Here is a 23994-nt window from a genome sequence, read left to right on the forward strand (position 1 = left end):
AATGTATTTATTAATGTTATTTTTTTTAACTTTAATCATAATGTATTTTTGATCAATTATTTAAATATGTTTTTATTTTTTTATTTTAATCAAATCTATTTATTTAGTTTGATCTCATTTTTAATTTTTTTACTCTACACCTCCAGCTGGCCCTAGTGTGAAAACCCCTGAGAAACTCTGTGTGTGTGTGTGTGTGTGTGTGTGTGTGTGTGTGTGTGTGTAGAACAGAATTCATGCAAACATCTCAAGGTTTACAAAGAAAGTACTTTATTTGCTCAGAGGAGCAAGAATTCACTTTAACATACATCTGGAATTCTCATGTCCCTCTTCATGTGAATTTATAAAATATTCTCAAGTTGAAGCCACAAGACGTGACGTTTCAATAAAACCTGACTGACTCCAGGATAAAACTGAACAAAACGATGCAGGCACTAGTACATAATCACTCCCCGCGTCCGGAGAATGAGGAAGGCCACTCTCTCTCCTTTCAGAGTTACATTTTTGCAATACATAAACAAGAATAATTCATATAATCATCCTTTAGTGGTAAAAGATGATGTTAGTACTAATGAAGAAAAACAAAAATGATCTCTAGAGATAAACTCGGTACTGTGTTTCCCTTCAATTTGGAACGAAAACGTCTACGAATGAAACCACTAAATGTTGGTTTCCTCAAAAATTTTGGGCAGGTATTGACACAAACGCAGTATTTTGCACAGTGATTATTTACCTTATAAACAAGTGTGAGAAAACGCAAAAATTGGCATCTCTAATTTCTTACACGAGAAAAAAAAAAAAAAAAAAAAAAAAGAAAAAAAACCAACAACTAATTATTTCCAAACTCTCCGTTATAAAAAAAAATAAAATAAAGTTTACGAAAAATTGCAACAGAAATATGAAACACAATTTGTTCCTGGCAACTAGGTTTTTGCCATTTATCTAACATTTAAAAATCAACATAGATAATAACAAAAACAAGTTAACACAAACATTTAACAGAACTTTATAAAAGAAGTAAAAAAAACCTCGGGTCGTCCTGTAAAGACCCTTCGCAAAACCCACAATCTATCACTCTCTACTCTTCAGTAGAAATATTGACAAACTCTGTCGTGAATCAACACGTTAAAGTTGATCACCTGACCGCTGGCGAATCAGAGTCCGGCTGAAGCTTCTCCCTCTCGGAGAGTTCGCGCATCGACTGAGAAACGTGTGAAATGCTCGAAGACTCGGAGGGTTTCTCGTGTGGTTCAGTTTGAGACCGTATAAAAATGAGTTACTAATGTAAATGAGACGCACTAAAAAAAGAGAATATTGTCCAGCGTTTTCCAATACTTATGAAATACACAGAGAAAAACACAAGCTCTGGTGAATGATGGCAGACGTTAGAAGGAATCGCACAAAAACATCGGCAGACATTTCACCCAGAAAAATATTAATGATATGTGGATTCATTTTCTTCAGGCGTGTGTGTGTGTGTGTGTGTGTGTGTAGTTTAAAAAATCATCAACATTTTTTATGCATGTATATATATATATATATATAGAGTGTGTGTGTATACACAGTGTACATATATAGTGTAAATATATGTACACTTTTAAATGTTGATAATTTTTTTAGCTATATATACATTTGTGTGTATGTATATATGTGTGTGTATATATATTATACATATATATAAACACACATACACAAATTCAACATTTTATGATATATATATATATATATACACACACATAAAAATGTTGATGTATATATTTTTCTTCAGATAAATTATATATTTCATCTGAGGAAAATTAACAAATACACACACATATATATAAATAAATTAAGAAAATTAAGACCTACATTTAAGATAATTATGATTTTTGTCCATACGTTTTGAGTTTTTTTTTAAATGATTATGACTCTTAATTCATATTCTACTGTAATACAGTAAAAATAAATACTGTAATAAATGTTTTTTTAAAATTAAATCAGCATAAAGGACAGACTCTCAAACAAACACTCCAATATGTATAATTTGTTTTTGCAGTATAATAACAATAATTATATAAATGTCAGTGAAAATGTCACTATAAAAAAAATGTAATAAAAAGTAAAAAAAAAAAAAAAAAAAAATCTTTAAAAACAGGTCCAATTTTCTTTGAAGAAAAATATTTAGGTTTTAAAGGGTGAAACGTGACCTTTTTTGCGCGATTCGCGCATCCCCAAAAACAACGTGTATCAAAAATGCATTTCCTTCCAACATCTTAAACACAAAAACGGTACAAAAAAAGAAAGTTAAACTTGAGTACATTTACTACAAAAAGAAGGAATCTGTTCCCACAGCGGAGCTTGACCTCTCGTTGAATAGCAAAGGCTCATGGGTCGGTGTGTGTGTGTGTGTGTGTGTGTTTGTGTGTGTGTGTGCTATATAACAGCACACTGTAATTCTGACATCACTCCATCAACAGCAGGACGGTCCCGGGCCGTTTCTCACGGGTGATTTCCACCAATGGTCCATGAATGTGTGTGTTCGTGAGCCGAGCGAGCGGCTCGGGAAGTGTACTGTGTGTATGTGAGTCTTCCAACACATCTGTTTATAATATATAAATCAAGAATGTGTGTATGTGTGTGGACTCTGGAACAAGAACAGGAAGATAAGGCCACGTCGACGGAGAGATTCCTTACGTCAGGATCTGTCGAGAGCGAAAACAACAACAGCCGCGTCAGAAATGCATTCAAGATGTAAGCTGGTTTTCATTCATTCAGAGCAAAAACACATTTCAACCGCAATGTTTGTTGTGGAAACTTAAAAGAGGAGCTATTATGCTTTTTTACATGTTTATCTTTCATGTTTGAGCACGAAAAAGAGTTATTCTCTATATCAGCTTCTCTGTTTCTGAACTCCCTGAAACGCCTCCATCGCATAGACAAACGGAAAGTAGTGAATTTTTTCTGCTGTAAAGTTGGCAATTTTAACATGCGGGTCTATGGGATTGACTCTCTTTTGGAGCCGGTCTCTAGTGGCCAGTGGATGAACTGCAGTTTAACTCACTTCAGTGTTTGATTCAAGAGAGAGACGGGAAGGTTGCCACTTGCTCCATTGTAGTCTTGAGTTTCTTCCGGGAACGAACACGTCACAATATTCCTCATTATAATAATTAATGCGCAGAATAAAGGGGCGGGGCCTGGTTGAGTTAGTTAGTAGTGTGTTAAACTGGTGGTTATGGTAAGGGGCGGGACATTTCCCAAACACACTCAAAGCGCTCGACCAATCACAACACACTGCTCCAGCCGACCAATCAGAGCACAGTGTGCTTTTCAGAAGGAGGGGCTTCATAGAGACAGGAACTAAACAGAGCGTTACTGAATTAAAATGTAACGTAATTAAAATGTAATATACTGTATGATGTCACGGAACTTGGAAAAATTTCAATGAATAAATCAAAAGTAGGGCTTAATCTTATAGAGATATGGAGTACTATCTGTGAATATTAAAGCACAAAAAGACTTATTGAAATATTGAGTCTGCATGTTCTGCAGTAATAATCGTGATAAAAATAATTAAGGATATTTTTAGCCATGTTTTAAACCATAAACTAGCAAATTTTTTGCCCAAAATAAAAGGAATTGTTACATTTTCTAAAAATGAATTTTGTTTTTTTGTAATAAAAAAAAAAAGATTACAAAAGGCTCTAAAAATATAAATTTAGCTTTTAATAAATTCGATTTTTAATAATTTTTGATGACTAAAATGTAATTTATTTAAGTGAAATCCAGAAAAATTTAAACAGAAAAAAAAAGTACGATTCCCACATTAATGGCATGCAAGTCGCTTTGGATAAACGCCTGCATGAATATAATAAATAAAACTACAATCTAATAATAATGCCAAATTTTTGCATTTTAATCAGCAGTACATTTTTTGTTAACCTTTTACCATAAGTCTTGGAGTATCGCAATAATATTATATCGTGAGTTCAGTATCGTGATCTGTATTGAATCGTGACATGAGGGAATCGTTACACCCCTAATAAATGCATCTGCCTGAATGCAATTTGCATGAATATAATAAATGAACCTACTATCTACCAGTCAGTCACACACCTGAATGTTACATGTGTCCGTGTCCGTCTCCACCCAGACCAGACAACATCTGAGGGTCTCCTGTGACCTTCTCCTCCTCTCTCCTCTTCAGACACGCCGCCTTCGGGTTCAGATTACGCTCTGAAGGACACATGGATTCATGTCAGATATTAAAGTGAGCGTTTACTGTCAGATTACAGTGAAATGAAGCGGCTCACAGTCAAACAGCAGTGAAGGAGCTTTAAGAGTCACTTCTGAACTGACGGAAGAGCAAGAAACAAAATGTGATTTAGACAAGTACGACATGATGCTAGAAAAAAAACAAGTCTGGTTCATAATTTTTATTACTGCAATGTGACTTTTTATACTATATATATATATTTGTGCAATATATATATATATATATATATATATATATATATATATATATATATATAAATAATATTATTATATTTTTATTTATATATATTGTATTTGTTTTAATACAATATTTACTTTTTTTTTTAAGTATTCATTCATGACCACAATATACAGTAAGAGAATCTAATGACAATAACACTTAAGAATAATATATTATTTTTATATATATATATATATATATATATAAAATTTACAAAATAAATACATAAAAAATATAAAGTAACAAAGTTATCAGGAAAATAGTTATATAATTTACAATAATTATATGCATATAAGAATTTATTTATTTATATATTTATTTAATATATAATTTTTATTTCTTATATGCATTTATTTATAATTTTATTATAATACAATTAGAATTTTTACATGTCATTATTTTATTTATGCATATGAGAGTTATCCATATATATATATATATATATATATATATATATATATATATATATATATATATATATAATATATATATATATATTTTTTTTTTTCACAATGCAACAAATTGAAATGGTCATAAGGCGGCTTAATTTTCCACAACAAATACAATTTCTTACATTTTTGGGGTGAATTCATTATAATCTATATAAAATTACAAGCAGCAACATATTGTAAATGTCAAAATGCGGCTTGATTTTAACAAACAAATATTTTCTTCTTGGGTGAAAAATGACTTGTTTTTGAGAGATTCACTCCAACATCTTTTGTCGTTCCAATCATAATCAATCAGTCCAGTGCTTATCTTTGAAAGCAAATGTCGTCATCCTACTTGTGTACATCACGAGGCAGAAGGTGTACAACAGTGAGATGTTAAAGCTCAGCACACACACACACAAACAGAGAGGTTAGTGTAAGCGAGGAGAGAGCTCTCAGTAGCAGTGGTGTCTCTCGTGATTCTTGGCAGGACGTAGTGTTGTCAAAGTACCGACTTCGGCACCAAGTCGTTACTGAAATTCAAAAAATGTGATGCTTTGAGCGCTGTTGAGTGGAATCGCAAACTCCTCTGATTGGCCATTGTGTTCACAAGCTCATCGGATATGTCTGTGATTGGCTACAATGATCAACACACGGAAGTGTTTGAAAGTGTTTTAAAAAACGGGAGCGTTTGAAAGCACAAGTCGGACCGGTCCGCTGATAGACACCTGTTTTCAAACGCTGTTGACTGCTACTCCTCCTGGAGCTTTAACTCTACAACCTCCAAACTCAGACTAGACCTTCAGACTGTTCTGAAGTTAGTTGCTATATCTTTTCTAACTGATCGGACTTACGGTTTTCCTAAAATTGACCACTAAAATTCGGAAAAAATCCCATTGACTTTCACTGCGGAATGTTCAAATGAGCAAGGACTGTTGAACCTCCAACTGTCAAAATTCAAATTTAAATGGCCAGAAGCCCATTAGATTCAATTAAACTACCATTCTATGTACTATTTCTAATCCACTGAGCCTCATTTAAACTTATAAACTCTAAACTCATACACTTAAAAAATAATGCATTCATACACTTATGAATTCTTAAACTCATAAATATAAATCAATGACGCTCAATGTATTTTACAACATGTTTTTGAAGCGCTGATCATTGTAGCTGTGACGATCTGTCTCTTTAATGGAGTTTTCCTCAGCGTGGGACTGATTACTCCGCCCTCCCGCATGATTACATCGCTGACACCAGTTTCCAACTTCCCTTTTCACCTTTAAAAGCAGCAAGACGTATGGCAGATGCGGGCGGTCTATTTGATTTGACTATTTGATTGCTTTTGATACTTGCTTAGGTTTCTTTTTTGCATGGATCATGACACTACAGCAACATTACATTCCCATGCAATCACAGACATATCCGATGAGCAAGTGGACACAACAGCCAATCAGAGGCGTTTACGATTAAGCTCGACAGCGCTCAAGTGTAATTTTTTTTTACATTTCAGTACCGACTTGTTACTTTGCTATGGTTTGTTAGGATGGAATCCTAACATTGGTTTTCCATTGGTTTGTGGATCTGGAATCTGAGGGTGCAAAAAAATGGAAACATTGAGAAAATCTCCTTTAAAGTTGTCCATTTATGTTCGCGATTTTTCTACATTCACTCACAAAAATAAATGTTTTAAATATTTACTGTAGAAAAATGTAGTAAATATCTTCATGGAACATGATCTTTACTTAATATCCAAATGATTTTTGGCATAAAAGAAAAATCGATAATTTTGACCCGAATTTTGATTGATAATGTAATGTTGGCTATTGCCACAAATATACCCATGAAACTTGTTAACTGGTTTTGTGATCCAGGGTCACATATCCGATGAGCGCGTTAACACAGTGGCCAATCAGAGGAGTTTACATTTATTCATTTAGCAGAAACTTTTATCCAAAGCGACTTAAACACCAATAGAAACAGTTAAACTAACAATAGGATAATATTAATTTTATATCATCTTATTTTAATTTTTTTATAAATAATATACAATTTAATATTCTAAATATAATTTAACGATTTTAAATTAACAAATTAAAATATAAACATTTGAATTATATTATAATACAATATATACATTATTTTTTTTTAAATGCATATAATATTATATTTAATAAATTCTTTATTTAAAATAAAAAATGATAATATTACATATATATACACACATATATACAAATATATATATATATATATATATAAATAACTTATTTTATGTATGCATATAATATATAAATGATAATTTAATCATTTTAATTAATTAAATTTCAAATGTAAATCTAACGCAGTACAAGTACTTAAAAAATAAATAAATTATGAATAGATATAGAATAGATGAGAAAGTGTTAGCATTAATGGATCAAGTGTTGCCGAAAGTTTACGATTTACGATCAAGTTTACGATTCCGCTCAAAGCGCCACATTTTTAAAACTTCAGCACCGAAATCGGTACTTTTGACAACTGTAGCCGGACGGTTTGTGTCCAGGTATGGTGTCCTACCTCGCACCTGCCTCTCCAGGCCCAGGATCACCTGCACGGCCTGCTGGAGGATGATGAGTTTAGTCTGAGCCTTGTCGCTCTTCAGGTGCGTCTGACACATGCGGCCCAGCTCCCTGAAGGCCTCGTTAATGTCCCGCACGCGCACGCGCTCGCGAGCGTTATTGGCCATGCGTCGCTCGCGCTCGCGCTGCTCCTTCTCCTCCGCCGTCAGACACTCCTCCGACACGCTGCTGCCGGGGGCAACCAGGCGCTCGTTAGACACCTCGTTAACTCATTTAGACTCTCGTTAAATCCATCCTACACATTCATGAACTGTGTTGGCTTCATTAAGTTGCAACGACTGAAGAACCTGTTCATTACTGTAGATTTGCTGTGCATGGTTTCCAAACTCCCTTGATGACTTCATTACTGGTCATATCATTTTTATTTACTTTTTTTTATTATTTAATATTATTAAATTATACTTGATATCTAGAACAATATTTACATTTTATAAAGTATTATATACATCTAAAAAAATAAATAATGATAATATATATATATATATATATATATATAATTTTATAGAGTTTTTATATTTAAAATGTTTTAATTAAAATGATTAAATTATCAATAATATTTATATATCATATGCATATAAGTTATTATATATATATATATATATATATATATATAAAAATTGTTATAAAATAATTAGAATTTGTATGTTTTATTTTAAATAAATATTATATTAAATAATATATTTCTTAAATATAATATTATATAATTTATTCAATATAATATTATATGCATTTAAAAATTATATATGTAATTGTATTCTAATATAATTCGGATTTTTATATTTTAATTTGTTTATTATTTAAAATCAATAAATTATATTTCGAATAATGAATTGTATATACAAAATTAGATGATATAAAATTTAAATATTATAAATATAAATTATAATGTTTATATATAATATTAATATTATAATAGAAACATTATAAAATAATATTAATTAATAACATTAATAGTAATTATTATTAATATTATACAGTAATATATACACACTTTTCCACAGCGTTAAAATGTCCTAAATAGTCCCTGCAGAACCCTAGTATCATTACGCAAAACAAATCCTGTTGAACATTAGGATTCCAAAACCAGCATTCTGCTATATCTCAGAGCAAGGCTGAGACGAACAGGAGGAGCCTGATTAAAACCGAAGCCAGTTAAACGAGGGATGACGAGGAGATCCAGCGGAGGAGAGGAGAGGAGAGCGGGACTGATCCTGAGCATCTCGACACGCTAAACAAGACGCCGACGGGCGGATCACAGCGGCTGCGTTTACATGCACAACTTCACTTTCACTCGGACTGAATTCACTACGATTGATGAATCTGAATCTAATCTGAATATAGTGTTTACATTTTTTCTTATTGTCGGTTTTCTTATTGAACTGGAAAAAAATGCATTTAAATTCGCAGCTCCTTCAACCTGGAATAACCTAACAAAATAAGTTGAAACTCAGGTTTCATTGGACATTTTTAAAGTGATTTTGAAAGACTTGGAGACAGAAACATCTATTTTTGTAGATGCTTTGCCTGACTTATGTATTGATTTACTTATTTTATTGTTACATTTTTCCTGTGTGTTTTCTATACATGTATGGATGAATGTTATTTGTTAAACCCACGCGAGTTGTGTTGCTGATAATCTTGTCCAGGACGCTCTTACAAAAGACATTTTTAATCTCAATGTGCTTTCTTTCCTGGTAAAATAAAGGTTATAATAATAATAATAAAAATAATCATAACAACAACAACAACATGAAAGCTAAACGTGATCAGGTTGATGTGCGCGTTTATATGTCACAAGCTTCAAATCGGAATATATTTTTTGACATGCACGAATACACAGTTTCCCGCTGTTTGTGCATATTAACCATTCGTATACATTGGTTATGTATTCGTTTTAAACAGCAGACTTAATATTTATCCATTTCTGGTCATAATTTGGAGTAAATGAGCATATGAACAGTTGTGTTATATTGATCACGCAGTAAAAATGCACAAAACCAGTCGCCTGTGGATGAGAATCCGTATTTTACAATGACGGGAAACTCATTTATTCAACGTAAAGAACTGCGCGTCATTACGCTATTTCTACATCACTGCACATGCGCAGCCCTTTCAGTTTCAGTTTTCAATCCGATCAAGTGTTTACATGTTCTCTCGATCGGATTAGAAAAGGAATAAGCCTTCCCTTTCAATCGGATCGAGCTCAGTCGGATCGATTAAGGCGTTTACACGAAGGCTTTCATGAGCCGTCGACACGATTACCGACGGGTTACTTGTGTGCATGTAAACGTAGCCAATGTCAGTGGGTTTCAGGAGGCCTGTGGGAACTGCCACGGAGCGAAAGAGCGCAAGTGACAGACGAGAGGACAGCAAGATGAGAGAGATGCACCGTCTGCCCAGAACCGAACAGAAACACACACTGCCACTGAGAGAGCCAGACAGAAGACAAGATGAGGTGAATGCGACTGTCTCATCGTAAACGCATCCCGCTGGTGAGATGCATTTATGCAGCATGAGACTTAAAAAAACCTGCAAAGAAAAAAGGGCTGAAGAACAGATGGAGAGATGGGTAAAAGGAAAAACAACCTGGCAAACAGAGGGTTAAACATGACATGCAAGCATTAATCAGATCGTTGCAATCCGAAAGCGACTAGAAGGGAAACACAAATGAACGTCGACTCTTCTAATCTGCGAGGTTAATGCCTGCGGAAGAAGCCTTTCAGAGCAGATCAAAGGGAGACGGACATGCAACAGTTAAAAGAAAGGAAACTATAAGATGTGTGAAGACAGGTTTTAAAAGGATTGGTTGCATGCATTATGCATTATTAAAGGAATAATCAAAACCCCATCATTTACTCAACCCTCATGTCTCGCGTGTTTCTTTTCTGGAAAACAAAACGAGAGATTTATCAGGTTACTGACGCCTCTTTTCAACTAAAACATCAAAAATGACAAAAGCAGCACTATAAGAGAGTCATCATAATAGTCCAGACAAGAAGTGCACTATATTTCATGTCTTCTGAGGTCATGTGATCACTTTAACAGACTGAAATATTTTTGTCTTGAGATATTCACTGAAAAAAATCTTGTTTGTTTATACATGTCATATACATGTTTGCACCAGTAGTTTAACTAAAACTATTAAAACATTTTTGTTAATTGAAATAAAATAAAATAAAATAAGAATAGATGAACAACAAACTAAGAAAATGAAATGTTGCATTAGCAACTAACTGAAATAAGTTGAAGCGCTAGAATAACGATCCGGACATAAATACCTAAAACTGAACTAAAACTAAAAACTGAGATAAAAATAAATTAAACCTAATATAAAAAACAAAACAAATAAAATGACAAATGCACATGAAATTACTAAACTAATAATATTTGAAAAATTATTAAATTGTGTGTGTGTGTGTGTGTGTGTAAACACACAATTATTTTATTATAAATTGAATTAAAAAAATCAATTTAAAAATCAATTTATATTTAAAATAATATAAAAATTGAATATATGCATATAAGAAAAAAATGATATATATATATATAAAAAATTAAATGTAAAAATTCTAATAATAACATTTGATTAGAATTTTTACATTCTTCACTTAAAATTAAACAATTTAATAACATTACTACAAAATAATTTGAATTTTGACATTTTTAATATTTAAAATCATTCAATTATAAATTATATTTAGAATATTACATTTTATATATTATTTATAAACATAAAAAATACAGCCAAGTTTGACATAAATGTTTTGTTTTTGTTTTTAGTGTTGTAGTAAATGTGAATGCATGACTGATGCACCAGAACGACAGAAGAACACAGACTTAAATCCAGGTCCGTTTCTCATACAAATACTATCATTCGACATCAGAAGACTAGAAATATAGTGTTCAAGATATATGGGTTATACTTTCACTATGCTTTTTTGGGCTTTGCTTAGGTTGAGTAAAAGAGGAAATTTACATTTTGGGCTGAACTACTGCGACTAGCTTCAATCTTAGTTTGTTAGTTGCATGAATCTTGCAAGCAGACAGAAAATGGGAAGGGATGAAATGACAGATGACAGAATCGCATGCAGAAAGTGCAGACAGTCCCACAATCACCCTAAACAGACGCCTGTGTGGGCCGTGGGGGGGGGGGAATCACGACCGAGATTAATCTGGTGCATGATCATTACTAAAAGAACATGTTCTGGGGTTTAATGCAACTTGGTTGGCTGTTTCTAGGGTGTATTTTTCAGGCAAGACACCACAGGTGCAAAAAAAAAAAAAAAAAAAAAAAAAATATTAATAGATATCATTATACTTTGATTGCATTAATTATTGCAAAAACATTTTTTACAACTCGTTTAAATATGCAAATGATGCATTATCTAATCGGGCCCTATGATATCGTCACATCAAACACAGGACCTCAGGGGTCTTCACGGCAACCCGTCAAAATAAAAGTTCGGTTTAACTTGAAGAAATTGTGACAGAAATATATCAGTGTTGTACAGTAGAATTCAGCTACGTCTCAATGTAATAATAATACTAACACTATTAAGAATCATAATAACAAGAACATTTTAAATAAATTTTTTTATGGAATAATAGATTTTTCTTCCATGTTTTAATTCTAAAAAACGTGTTTAATCTCATATGATTAAAAGATTTAAATTTATGTTTTATGCCTTCATTTGATTGCCAGAAAAACTAAAATACACGACCGAATTTATAAAAAATAAAAATAAAATTAAAAGTATTAAAGCGTCGTTTTTATGAATTCAATTAGTTAGACATGCTTTTTAATTATTATAAATTAGTTAAACCATTAAAATGGAGTCCAGAAAACTTAACGGAATTTGATAAAACAAATTAAACACATTTCATAGGGCCCTAAACATGTCATTTCTGTTAAAAATGAAGACAAAAAAATAAATATAAATAAATAAATAAATAATAATAATAATAATAATTTGGGAAAAAATAAAACGGATTTTATCATCTAATTAAATATGCACTGATTTGCATACATTTCCAGAACAGAAATCCAAACATTAGATAAAGCCAGGTTCAAAATCATTTCATATTTTATTTTTAATTTTAATCACTGAATAAATCAAGAATTAGGAATAAAATACTATATAAATCAGGCGAATGATATACGAGGAATCCCTTCAGAATAAAACTGTAATATCTGGTGTGTGTAAGGAGATCTCTGACTCTAACTCGCTGCCTGTAAAAATATGGATTGCAATTGAAATCTAGACGCAAATAGATAAAAGTGCAATAAAATAATGTACTTTGTTATGAAAAGTTGCACGAAGACCAATGCACGTAAAACGCTTTTAGCCTGTAGTGTCTTGCCTTTTTGCACCCAAAACATCATGCATTTAAATCCCTCATGCAACAACTCCGTCGTCCTCCCCTCGCGACCCAATCAGGCGTTCGGACCACAGACAAGATCTCCGCGGTTCTGCTGGTTCTCACTGATCGGAGGTCAGAGGTCAGTCGCTCACACTGACCTCGCACTTGCTGCTCCAGGTTGAGAATAACGTTTACGGCCTGGTGAAGGATGAGCAGTTTGGTCTGAGGTTTCTCATTGCTCAGGTGCAGCTGGCACATGCGGCCCAGCTCTTTGAAGGCCTCGTTGATGTCGCGCACGCGCAAACGCTCACGGGCGTTATTGGCCACGCGCCGCTCTTTCTCCCGCTCCGCCTTCACCTCCACCGGCAAGTCCTCGTCATCCTCGTCTTCTTGACTTCATGGGTCAGAGGAACAAAGGGGTGAGAAGGGGTCACAGGTAAAACAATCAAGGCAGCGAGTCGTGTTCTCAGCGTTACCTTGCGTCAGTGCTTTAAAAATGGACCAATCAGAGGCTGCTGGAAGTGGGATTTGCAAGTAAATTGAGTATGCAAGTGTAATGTTTAACTGCCGGTCAAAAGTTTAGAGTAATTATGATTTTTACATGTTTTTGAAAGGCTCTACTGCTCACCAAGGCTGCTTTTATTTGATCAAAAACACAGTAAAAAATTATAATAACATAAATAAATTCTATGTGAATTTATAGTAAAGTGTAATTTATTCCTCGTCATCCTCGTCTTCTTGACTTCATGGGTCAGAGGAACAAAGGGAAGGTAAAACAAATCACCTTTTACCTTGCGTCAGTGTTTTAAAAATGGACCAATCAGAGGCTGCTGGAAGTGGGAGTGGCAAGTAAATCGAGTATGCACGTGTAACTGCTATAAACTACTGAATAATTATGACTTTTTCATGTTTTTGAAAGGCTCTTCTGCTCATCAGGGCTGCTTTTATTGGATAATAAAAGTATAGTAAAAATTTTGAAATATTATTAGAATTTAAAAAAGCAGTTTTCAACATTGATAATAATCATAAATGTTTCTTGATCATCAAATCATCATATTAGAATGATTTCTGAAGGATCATGTGACACTGAAGACTGGAGTAATGATGCTGAAAATTCAGCTTTGATCACAGGAATAAATTACACTTTACTATATATTCACATAGAAAACAGATGATTTACATTAGAATAATATTTCACAATTTTCCCTTATTTTTTATCAGATAAATGCAGCCTCGGGTGAGCAGAAGAGGCTCTTTGAAAAACATGTAAAAATCATAATTATTCCAAATATTTGACAGGTAGTGTGTATTTATATTCCCTTGTGTTTAACTGGAGGTGCACAGGTACCTCGATCTCGTACAGCTTTTCCCGTCTTTCTTCTCGTCGTCTGATCGATCTCCAATAGACAGGTTCTCGTCATCTTCCCTATCTTCCCGCTTTATATCCGAGTTGGAGGAGTGAGAGGAGCGAGGCAGAGAAAGACCTGACACACACACACACACACACACACACGAAGAGATTAGCAACAGAAAAATCACACACTGTGAAAACATCCTGTAAAGGGGATGAGTTTAAGTTTTTGGATGGTAAATTTAGACTCACTGTGATTCGTATGGAAGTAAAATAATGACATGTTTTTGAAAGAAAAATAAATAGGCATTGCATTAACCGTGCGTGCATTTTAATGCATTGTATTTTTAGGGCTTGCATTTGCATGAGCTGAAATTCAACATGGTTGAATATTTAAGCTGTGAATATTTAAATTCAAAACATTTCAGTGCAATGCATATTTTCTTCAATTAGTGCAAATCACGTTTTTTTGTTTCAAAAACATTTGTCATTATTTCACTTCCATAAATAAGACAAAAATTAAGAGTTACTGTGTTGCTTTCAAAACATGAGTTGCTCTGAGATTAGGACGAGACATCAAGTCAATCTTTGTTTTTGTAAACCTTGTGTTTTTGCCACATTGTTTCATATTTACATTAGTGATGCACCAAATTTTTTTACTTTTTTTTATTGAAAACAAAATTAAAGTTCAGAAACCGGAAATAAACTATTTAACAATCAAATAGTTACTCAAATTGAATAATAAAAACACTTAGTTATATACACACTTGTAAAACTGCCTTATATGCAATTTAAATCAATGATATAATAATGTTTCTACTAGAATTCATTGTTAAATAACAGCATTGTTTTCATGACTTTACAATAAAGACATTACAACTAAAAATATAATGATTAGGTAATATAGTGCATATATTTTTTCAATGCTCCTCTCTAGGGTTATATTTCTCTAGTAGACTAACTGGTCTATGGTAATTGAATGGCTTTTTGGAGTAAATGTGAAACCATTTTGGCCTTTTTAAATATTTCTGGTTGCTGAAATTTCAATGCATCACTAATTTGCATCTATGCATTTGGCAGAAACTTTTATCCAAAGCAACTTGCGTTACATGCAAGGTTTACATTTAATTTTTTATCGGTTTATGCATTCCCTGAGGATCGAACCCATGAACTTTGCACTGCGAACACTATTTTTGAGCCACAGGAAAGCTTTATAAAATGCATCTGAAAAGCATGAATGATACAAAAAAATCTTGCTGCATGCTTGTCAATTAAAATGCACAAAGCACATAATTTCTGAATATAAATCAATCCAATGTAACAAACTGAGCACTTTGATTCATAAAGATGCACTGACTGGTAAAGACGTCGGACTGAGAACTGGGCGGACCCTGATGGTGTCCTTGCAGTGGTAAACCTGCCGCGTCATCACTGAGACTTTGCATCTAAAGAAAAGAGCAGGAGAAGGGTTCATACACACACTGATAGTGAGCATCTGCCATATCACTATATCAGGACATGAACTTCATCTGAGTGTCAGCATTTCAATATTTCATTTTAGAAAATTATCATCAGATGCACACAGAAACTCAAAGGTTTTCACAACCACCTGTCAAAATAAAAGTCTGGTTTAACTTGGTTTAAGAAATATATTGTACAGCAGAATGCACTTCTCAAAGTAATTATAACAATAATAGTTTATTAAAACATTATTTAAGGAATATCAGACCATTTTTCATTCATTTGAACAGTAGTCCTGTTGTGTAGTGGTTTGCTTGCCAAAAAACAAGATTACTTAAATTGTTAAAGTTATGCATTATTTTGCTTACCAGTTTTTAATAATAAATTCATATTAAATCATATAAAACACAGAACATTTTTAACATTTCATAGGGTACTATTGTAAAAAAAAAAGTAAAAAAAAAAAAAGGTTTAAATTCTTAAAGCTTTATGAATTCAATTAATCAAACAGGTTTGAATCCTAAAATTGAACGGAATCCAGAAAGAAAGAAAAAAATTGTTGGGGGCGAACGGATTACATAGAGCCCTAATAATGTTATTTCTGTTCAACATTGAATAAATTGTTGGTAAATTAAAGAAGTTTCATGATTTCAATTAATTACACATTTTAACCATTAAAATGGAATCTTAATGAAACAGAATTTGGGGGGGGGAAATAAAATGTCACGGATCTCGCTAAGGTTTGAAACAGAGGCAGGGTAATAGGTGAACTCTCACCAGGCCCGGTAGACGGCTGACGAGCCCGAAGGCCTGACTGAGGGAACCCAGGGCCGCGGCACCAGCCGGAAGTCCAGAGACGGCTGCGCTCAGTAAACTGTGCATGTCTGAGCCGACAGCATGGTTCCTCAACACATGAAGCGCTTCACCCAGACGGTCATCCATCTTACTCTGCAAAGACGACAAATTACTCAAAGCACCACAGAGGCAAAGTTTATCAAATGCACAAGACAGTATGCAACTGTGATTGTCAATGAAAATGTTATTTATTTATATATAGACACAGATATACACATACAAGCACACACACACACACACACAGATACACACATGCATTCACAGATACACACATGCATACACAGATACACACATGCATGCATTCACAGATACACAGATACACACATGCATACACAGATACACACATGCATGCATACACAGATACACACATGCATACACAGATACACACACGCATGCATACACAGATACACACACGCATGCATACACAGATACACACATGCATGCATACACAGATACACACATGCATACACAGATACACACATGCATGCATACACAGATACACACACGCATGCATTCACAGATACACACACGCATGCATACACAGATACACACACGCATGCATACACAGATACACACACGCATGCATACACAGATACACACACGCATGCATACACAGATACACACACGCATGCATACACAGATACACACACGCATGCATACACAGATACACACACGCATGCATACACAGATACACACACGCATGCATACACAGATACACACACGCATGCATACACAGATACACACACGCATGCATACACAGATACACACACGCATGCATACACAGATACACATGCATGCACAGATACACACACGCATGCATACACAGATACACACACGCATGCATACACAGATACACACACGCATGCATACACAGATACACACACGCATGCATACACAGATACACACACGCATGCATACACAGATACACACACGCATGCATACACAGATACACACACGCATGCATACACAGATACACACACGCATGCATACACAGATACACACACGCATGCATACACAGATACACACACGCATGCATACACAGATACACACACGCATGCATACACAGATACACACACGCATGCATACACAGATACACACACGCATGCATACACAGATACACACACGCATGCATACACAGATACACACACACATGCATACACAGATACACACATGCATACACAGATACACAGATACACACATGCATACACAGATACACACATGCATGCATACACAGATACACACATGCATGCATACACAGATACACACATGCATGCATACACAGATACACACATGCATGCATACACAGATACACATGCATGCACAGATACACACACGCCTGCATACACTGATACACACATGCATACACAGATACACACATGCATACACAGATACACACATGCATGCATACACAGATACACACATGCATGCATACACAGATACACACACGCATGCATACACAGATACACACATGCATACACAGATACACACATGCATGCATACACAGATACACACATGCATGCATACACAGATACACACATGCATGCATACACAGATACACATGCATGCACAGATACACACACGCCTGCATACACTGATACACACACGCATGCATACACTGATACACACATTTATGCATACACAGATACACACATGCATGCATATACATATACAGATACACACACACACACACACACACACACGCGCATGCATACACTATACACACAGGCTTGCATACACATACGCATGCATACATCCTGAGCAACACAGCAAAATCTCTAGTTTAAAATTAAGTTGTGTGCTCACAAGGACTACAAAGTCATTTATTTAAAGCAATGCAACGGTTTTGATAAATGGTGACAGTTGAACATACCGGTGCCTGCAGTCCTGTCTCAAATCCAGGCGATGGAGCAGGCTGAGAAGAACCTTTGGGCCACTGAGATGCAGAAGCTAAAGACACAAACACAGAAGTCAATAAAGCCCAGTGCAGCCGGGCTGAAACGCAGCTGACAGCGCCGCACAGCAGATGGCACCACAGAGCCATTCACACAGGGAAACAAGCTTCAGGAAACCCACCAGCAACATTTGAAGGAGAGCCCACGGGGGTGGAAGGGGTCGAGGAGAAGCTGTTGCCGTTATTGTCAGAGGGATATATCTAAAAACAACAAGAGACAATATTAATTAAAGGGTTGAGCTGTAAGAGATCTGTGATTTTTATGTTTATCACAGAGTTATTTTTAATACATCACCCAAATATCATATAACAATGTAATTCCAGAAACATTTATAAACCACTAGATTATAGGGGTGTAACGATTCGATACTAAACTCACGATACGATATTATTGCGATACTCCAGGACATATGGTAAAAGGTTAACAAAAAATGTAATGTTGATTAAAATGCTACATTTGATGTTACATTGTGTGTGTAAATGAATAGACTCGGACTTGGTGCTGAAACCCAATGCAGGACAATAGAGACACCAGAATAACAATATTCATGATTCTGAAGATGAAAATACTGAATTATTTTAGACGAATACGCTTGAACTCTTTCACTGACTAGATATATTTAAAATAATGAAATCCACTTTTTACTGGTAACATCAGACATTTGGCATTATCAGGACACACACATATTCCCCCATTGCATTATTATACATTATATTCAACATTATATTTAGTAGTTTAATGTTGTACTGACACTAAAACTCTGTAAATTTTTTCTCACACAGAAATTTTCATTTTGAGTGAACTATACACAAAACATATTGATGCATTTTTGCATCGCGATATATAGTGACACGATATATTGTTACAGCCCTACTAGTTTATCATCATATTAAACTGTAAATGATGCCAAACTCACCGAAGCAAGAGCTTTTCCGATCTCTGCGCCCGAGCTCCCTGCGTTCCCACCTCTGTTTACTGTATTGACAGAGATAGAGATAGATAGATAGATAGATAGATAGATAGATAGATAGATAGATAGATAGATAGATAGATAGATAGATAGATATAGTTTTATTTAATGCCATGTCAGCATCTAAGGCTAATTCATGGCAAAAAATGTAATTACAAAAATTCAAATATCATATAAATACAATAAAACCAAGCAAACAAACACAAGTAGTCATATTATACTTTTTTTTTTGTACTGACAGAGAATGAAGCTCATGTTTACAGGTCACCGCAGTAAAGCTCTGGTTGTGCTCGAGTCTTACCCATGATGCTGTCGCTCCCGTTTATGGGCGGCGTGTGGTTGGGAACGCCGTATCCAGCAGAAGTGGAGTGAAAGCTGGAGGGAATATTGACCTCGCTCCCGTGGAGAGGGTAGTTCTGCGGCGACAGGGGCAAAGGCTGGCGCTTCTGCACACCAAACACACACACACGAAATTATTATTCATTAGCATGTGGCAAAAGTGTCTTACACCATGTCCTAAGCAGACGCGATGCGATAAGATTCCAGCGACAAATAATTTGTCTGTCCACACTAGACGCGACGCGACTGCGAGACACGTCAAAATCAATCAAAACCCACAGCCAATCAGAACAGTATGTGGGCGGAGTCAGCCAATCAGAACAGCGTGTGGGCGGAGTCTCGCGGCACCAGAGAGTAATCTCGACGGCACTCGCAAGAAAATAGATAAGTAGCTACATAATCAAATTCACAAATATTACACCATTTAAACATTATTAAAAATACATAGGATGAGTTACTAAAACAATCTTTGTCAAAGAATACACTTGTTCGTTCACAGTTTGAACGTTCTTGTTTCCATTTGTTTAATTTCAAGATCTGAGGTGAATTATCCACTGTTGCTTTTACAGCTACAAAGATGGAGCACTAAATGATATTCAGAGTCACATTACACGCTTTTAACATTAAATAAAGCACATAAACAATACCTGAGATTATCATCGCCACACTTTGTGTTTGTTGTTCCGGCGCGACGTCGCAGAAAAATAGAAACCGTTTCTAAAATTGAATTAGGAGATTTGAACTCTCCTGCCAGGCTGTTGTTGAAAACTAACTAACGAAATTATTCATGAGCACGTGGCAAATGTGTCGTCGTATCTATTTATCATCCGGATCTGGTGCTTACAAAAATCCATTCAGACATCAGAAACATTCGATTGCTTTTCCACATGCGGTAATTAACTGCATTTTATTCCCTGTGGTCTCTGACTCATCAGAAAGGGGAAAAAAAAACATGGAAATAGGTCCTGATGACATCATCTCTAAGTTTCAGAAACGTTATCACAGATGTAGATATGCAGGACATTGATACATTTAATAAATTAACATTTAATAAATTAACCTCACTTTATGGTTCCAGAATGCTCCTATTTAACTCAATATATTATATAAACGACACAATTTTGTCAATATATATTTTTACGAAGTTCCCAAAACAATGTGGTGAATATTTAACAATTAACTGCATGATTTCTGTGTCTCTGGATCATTAGAAAGGGGGGAAAACATCTTTAGGATCTAATTTTTGACCGAATGAATCAAAGATCAGGTTTTAGAAACTTGATCACAGATCGAAACACATACAGAAACTGGCATTTAATTTATATTCAGTTCATTTCATAATAAATTAACTTTCATTTTGTTACAGAATGCTCCATTTTACTCAATATTAGTTCTTCCAAATCAGTTAATCGCATTTAGCAAAAAAGTTTGTTTATTTAATATATGTGTGTATAAATATATACATACACACACATATGTATATATTTATTTATATACATATATATTCATACATATATGCGTACACACATATACATACATATATACACACGCGCATATATTATATAAACAATTAAGTAACACTTTACAATAAGCTTTCATTTGTTAACATTAGCTAACATGATCTAACATTAATAAATGCTTTGAAAGTCTCTTGCTCATGTTATTTAATGCGCTAACTAATGTTAAATGAAACCTCATTGTAAAGTGGTTCCATCAATACATTAATTTAATAAACATTCAATTTAATGAAGTTCTCAAAACAATGTGGTGAACAAATGTTCCCTTTTTGGACCCTTTTTTTAAACCATATGAGCTTCAGATCGTGATCATGTTTTATTGTCCTCTTTCCTAATGAATAGTCAAGTCACTCATTAATATAGTGCTTTATAAACTACAGACTGTGTCAAAGCAGCTTCACAAGCACATAAACAAGAAAATAACAGTATCAATGTTGCAAAGTTCTTCAATTTGATCTGTAATGCAGATTCAGCTCACATTTGATGTGTGAATAATGCAAAGTTCATTAGATATGAAGCAAACTCAACGAACTACAGAAGAGTCATTCAGTTCAAGCTAGGGCTGCACAATATATCGAAATTATTGAAATATCGCAAATGTATATATCGCTATATGTATATCGCAACGGCTTGCAATAACGGGTCATGAACAAAAGACAGAGTAAATGACTGACTCTCGGCTGAACAACTTTTGTAGCTTTAATAAGAATCAGGATATATTTAATTCATACAGTGAAAACTAAGCTTTTACGTTTGATTATTGAGTTTGTGTTGTTAAATAACCCTAATGTAGGATAACCTGAACCCCGAGGTTTACACTGATGTTACTATAACACTTCTTATATACAGTAAAACACTGATATTCACTTTCAGAAGCTGTAGGGATGTTTTGTAGAGATGATTCACTAAAAGAATGTGAAACACGTATGTAGGTTATATAAGATATTTTAAAGATAATTTAAGTTTATTTCACACACTTTAAGCATTATCATATTTAATGAGTTATCGCATATCGCATTTTTCTCCAATATCGTGCAGCCCTGGTTCAAGCACATTAGAAATATTGAGTTGTAAGACTGAGTGCAGTTCTTCGTGGTTCACCTGTGGGTTTATGGAGGAGAACGGGGCCGGCTGACCGATGTGTGGCGAGTTACTCATGACAGGAGGATAACCGGACTGACCCCAGTGCTCCGGCAGTCCATCTGATAAAACAAGAGCCTTTCATCAGCGCGCGTTATTCATGGAAAAACGTGGAATACAAATGAAACTGGAAAATTCAACCCTTATACTGTATAATCATCAAATATATGGACGTGAAGTGCTGAGAGTGTACATTATACTGCGAGATATAAAACTAGAATAGATCAGAAATATTAGAACATTTGAAAAACGGGTTTGGCGTCAAATATTTGACAACAAAAGATTATTTTTAATAATCACTGCCTTAGATTTTACATCTACCTTAATATTTATGTATTAAAATAGTCTAACATGAATTGAAACACACAATCTGAGCCAAATATGAACAATTTGAAAAGCCTACTGTAAAAAATTAAAATCAATAAATTTAAATACATTTATTAAATTAAATGTGAATTATTAACCAGGTGAATTGTTTTCCATTACATTTAGATCAGATAATAAATATGATGTTTATTTAAAAATGCATGTAGCAATCAAGTGAAAAATAAGTTTAAAAAAGTTATTAAACAAAAGTTTAAAAAAATTCAACAATCAATTGGATGATCTGAGTTTTGTTAAAAAAATAAAATAATAAAAAAAATAATAATAAAAAATAATAATAATAATAATAATAAGATCGCAAAAACAAACAAAAAAATCTGCAAAAAACATCACTGTCTTCAGTCGCCTTTAGTTTAGGGTCCAGTTCTCACTATTTTTGATTTATTTTTGATTTATTTATTTATGGATTGAAAGACATACATAATCCAAAGGATAACATGTAAAAGTGTAAACACTTATTTCCAACATGGTCCTTGGTGGTAAAACAATTCACACAAACAAAGACCTATTATAAGTCAAAGACAAAAACATTTACACAAATCATCCGGATTTCAACAACATCCTAAAAACAGGCAATCATAAATCACTCAGTGCTAGTTAAAAAGATCAGCTACTCTATTCCATAAAAGGGCCTTAACCTGGTATCTAAAAGTCCCTCTGGTATTATCCACGACTTTTGCCTCAAACTCCTAATTACTGCTTATTAATAGTTAGTAAGCTGTTTGTTAAGTTTAGGTATTGGGTTTGATTAGAGTTAAATATGTTCATGCAGAATAAGGCATTAATATGTGCTTTACAAGTACTAATGAACAACCAATATCCTAGTAATTTGTACGCTAATAAACAACTAGTTAATAGTGAGAACTGGACCCTAAACTGAAGTGTCGCTCGATCTCCTGTGTGTTCGCATACCTTGCATGTTAAAAAAGCCTGGATAAAGGTTTCCCGCTTTAGATCCGGGGTATCCGGCGCCGTCCTGGTTATAGTCGTCACCGGTGGAGCCGGGATAGGCCTGCCAAGCAGAAGAAGAGAGATTTAGGTCACGAGGATGCGATGTGGAATCGTCCAGAAGATGTGGTTCTGCTTTAGGCCACAGTATGTGTGCATGTGCAATAAATTAGGAAACATTCATCGGAGATCAGAGAAC

General features: G+C 34.3%; 1 protein-coding gene across 4 annotated transcripts in view; it reads right to left on the minus strand.

The window, feature by feature from the left end:
* Positions 1-244: 244 nt before the first annotated feature.
* The window catches only part of tcf3a (transcription factor 3a), a 52900-nt gene continuing 29150 nt past the window's right edge, over positions 245-23994 (minus strand). Inside the window, exons 9-21 of one of the 4 annotated variants that reach the window (XM_082173042.1) lie at positions 23760-23859; positions 22425-22525; positions 19769-19913; positions 19414-19472; positions 18619-18697; positions 18416-18492; positions 16468-16638; positions 15587-15674; positions 14227-14362; positions 13037-13272; positions 10379-10402; positions 4090-4209; positions 245-2678 (exon numbers count right to left, since the gene is read on the minus strand). In XM_082173042.1, the coding sequence (XP_082029168.1) occupies positions 4097-4209; positions 10379-10402; positions 13037-13272; positions 14227-14362; positions 15587-15674; positions 16468-16638; positions 18416-18492; positions 18619-18697; positions 19414-19472; positions 19769-19913; positions 22425-22525; positions 23760-23859 (1329 nt within the window). In that variant the 3' untranslated portion in view covers positions 245-2678; positions 4090-4096. The other 3 variants (XM_082173044.1, XM_082173043.1, XM_082173045.1) reach the window with 3 other exon arrangements.

The sequence above is a fragment of the Leuciscus leuciscus genome (genome assembly GCF_965113295.1).
Source record: "Leuciscus leuciscus genome assembly, chromosome: 6".
Lineage (NCBI taxonomy): Eukaryota > Metazoa > Chordata > Actinopteri > Cypriniformes > Leuciscidae > Leuciscus > Leuciscus leuciscus.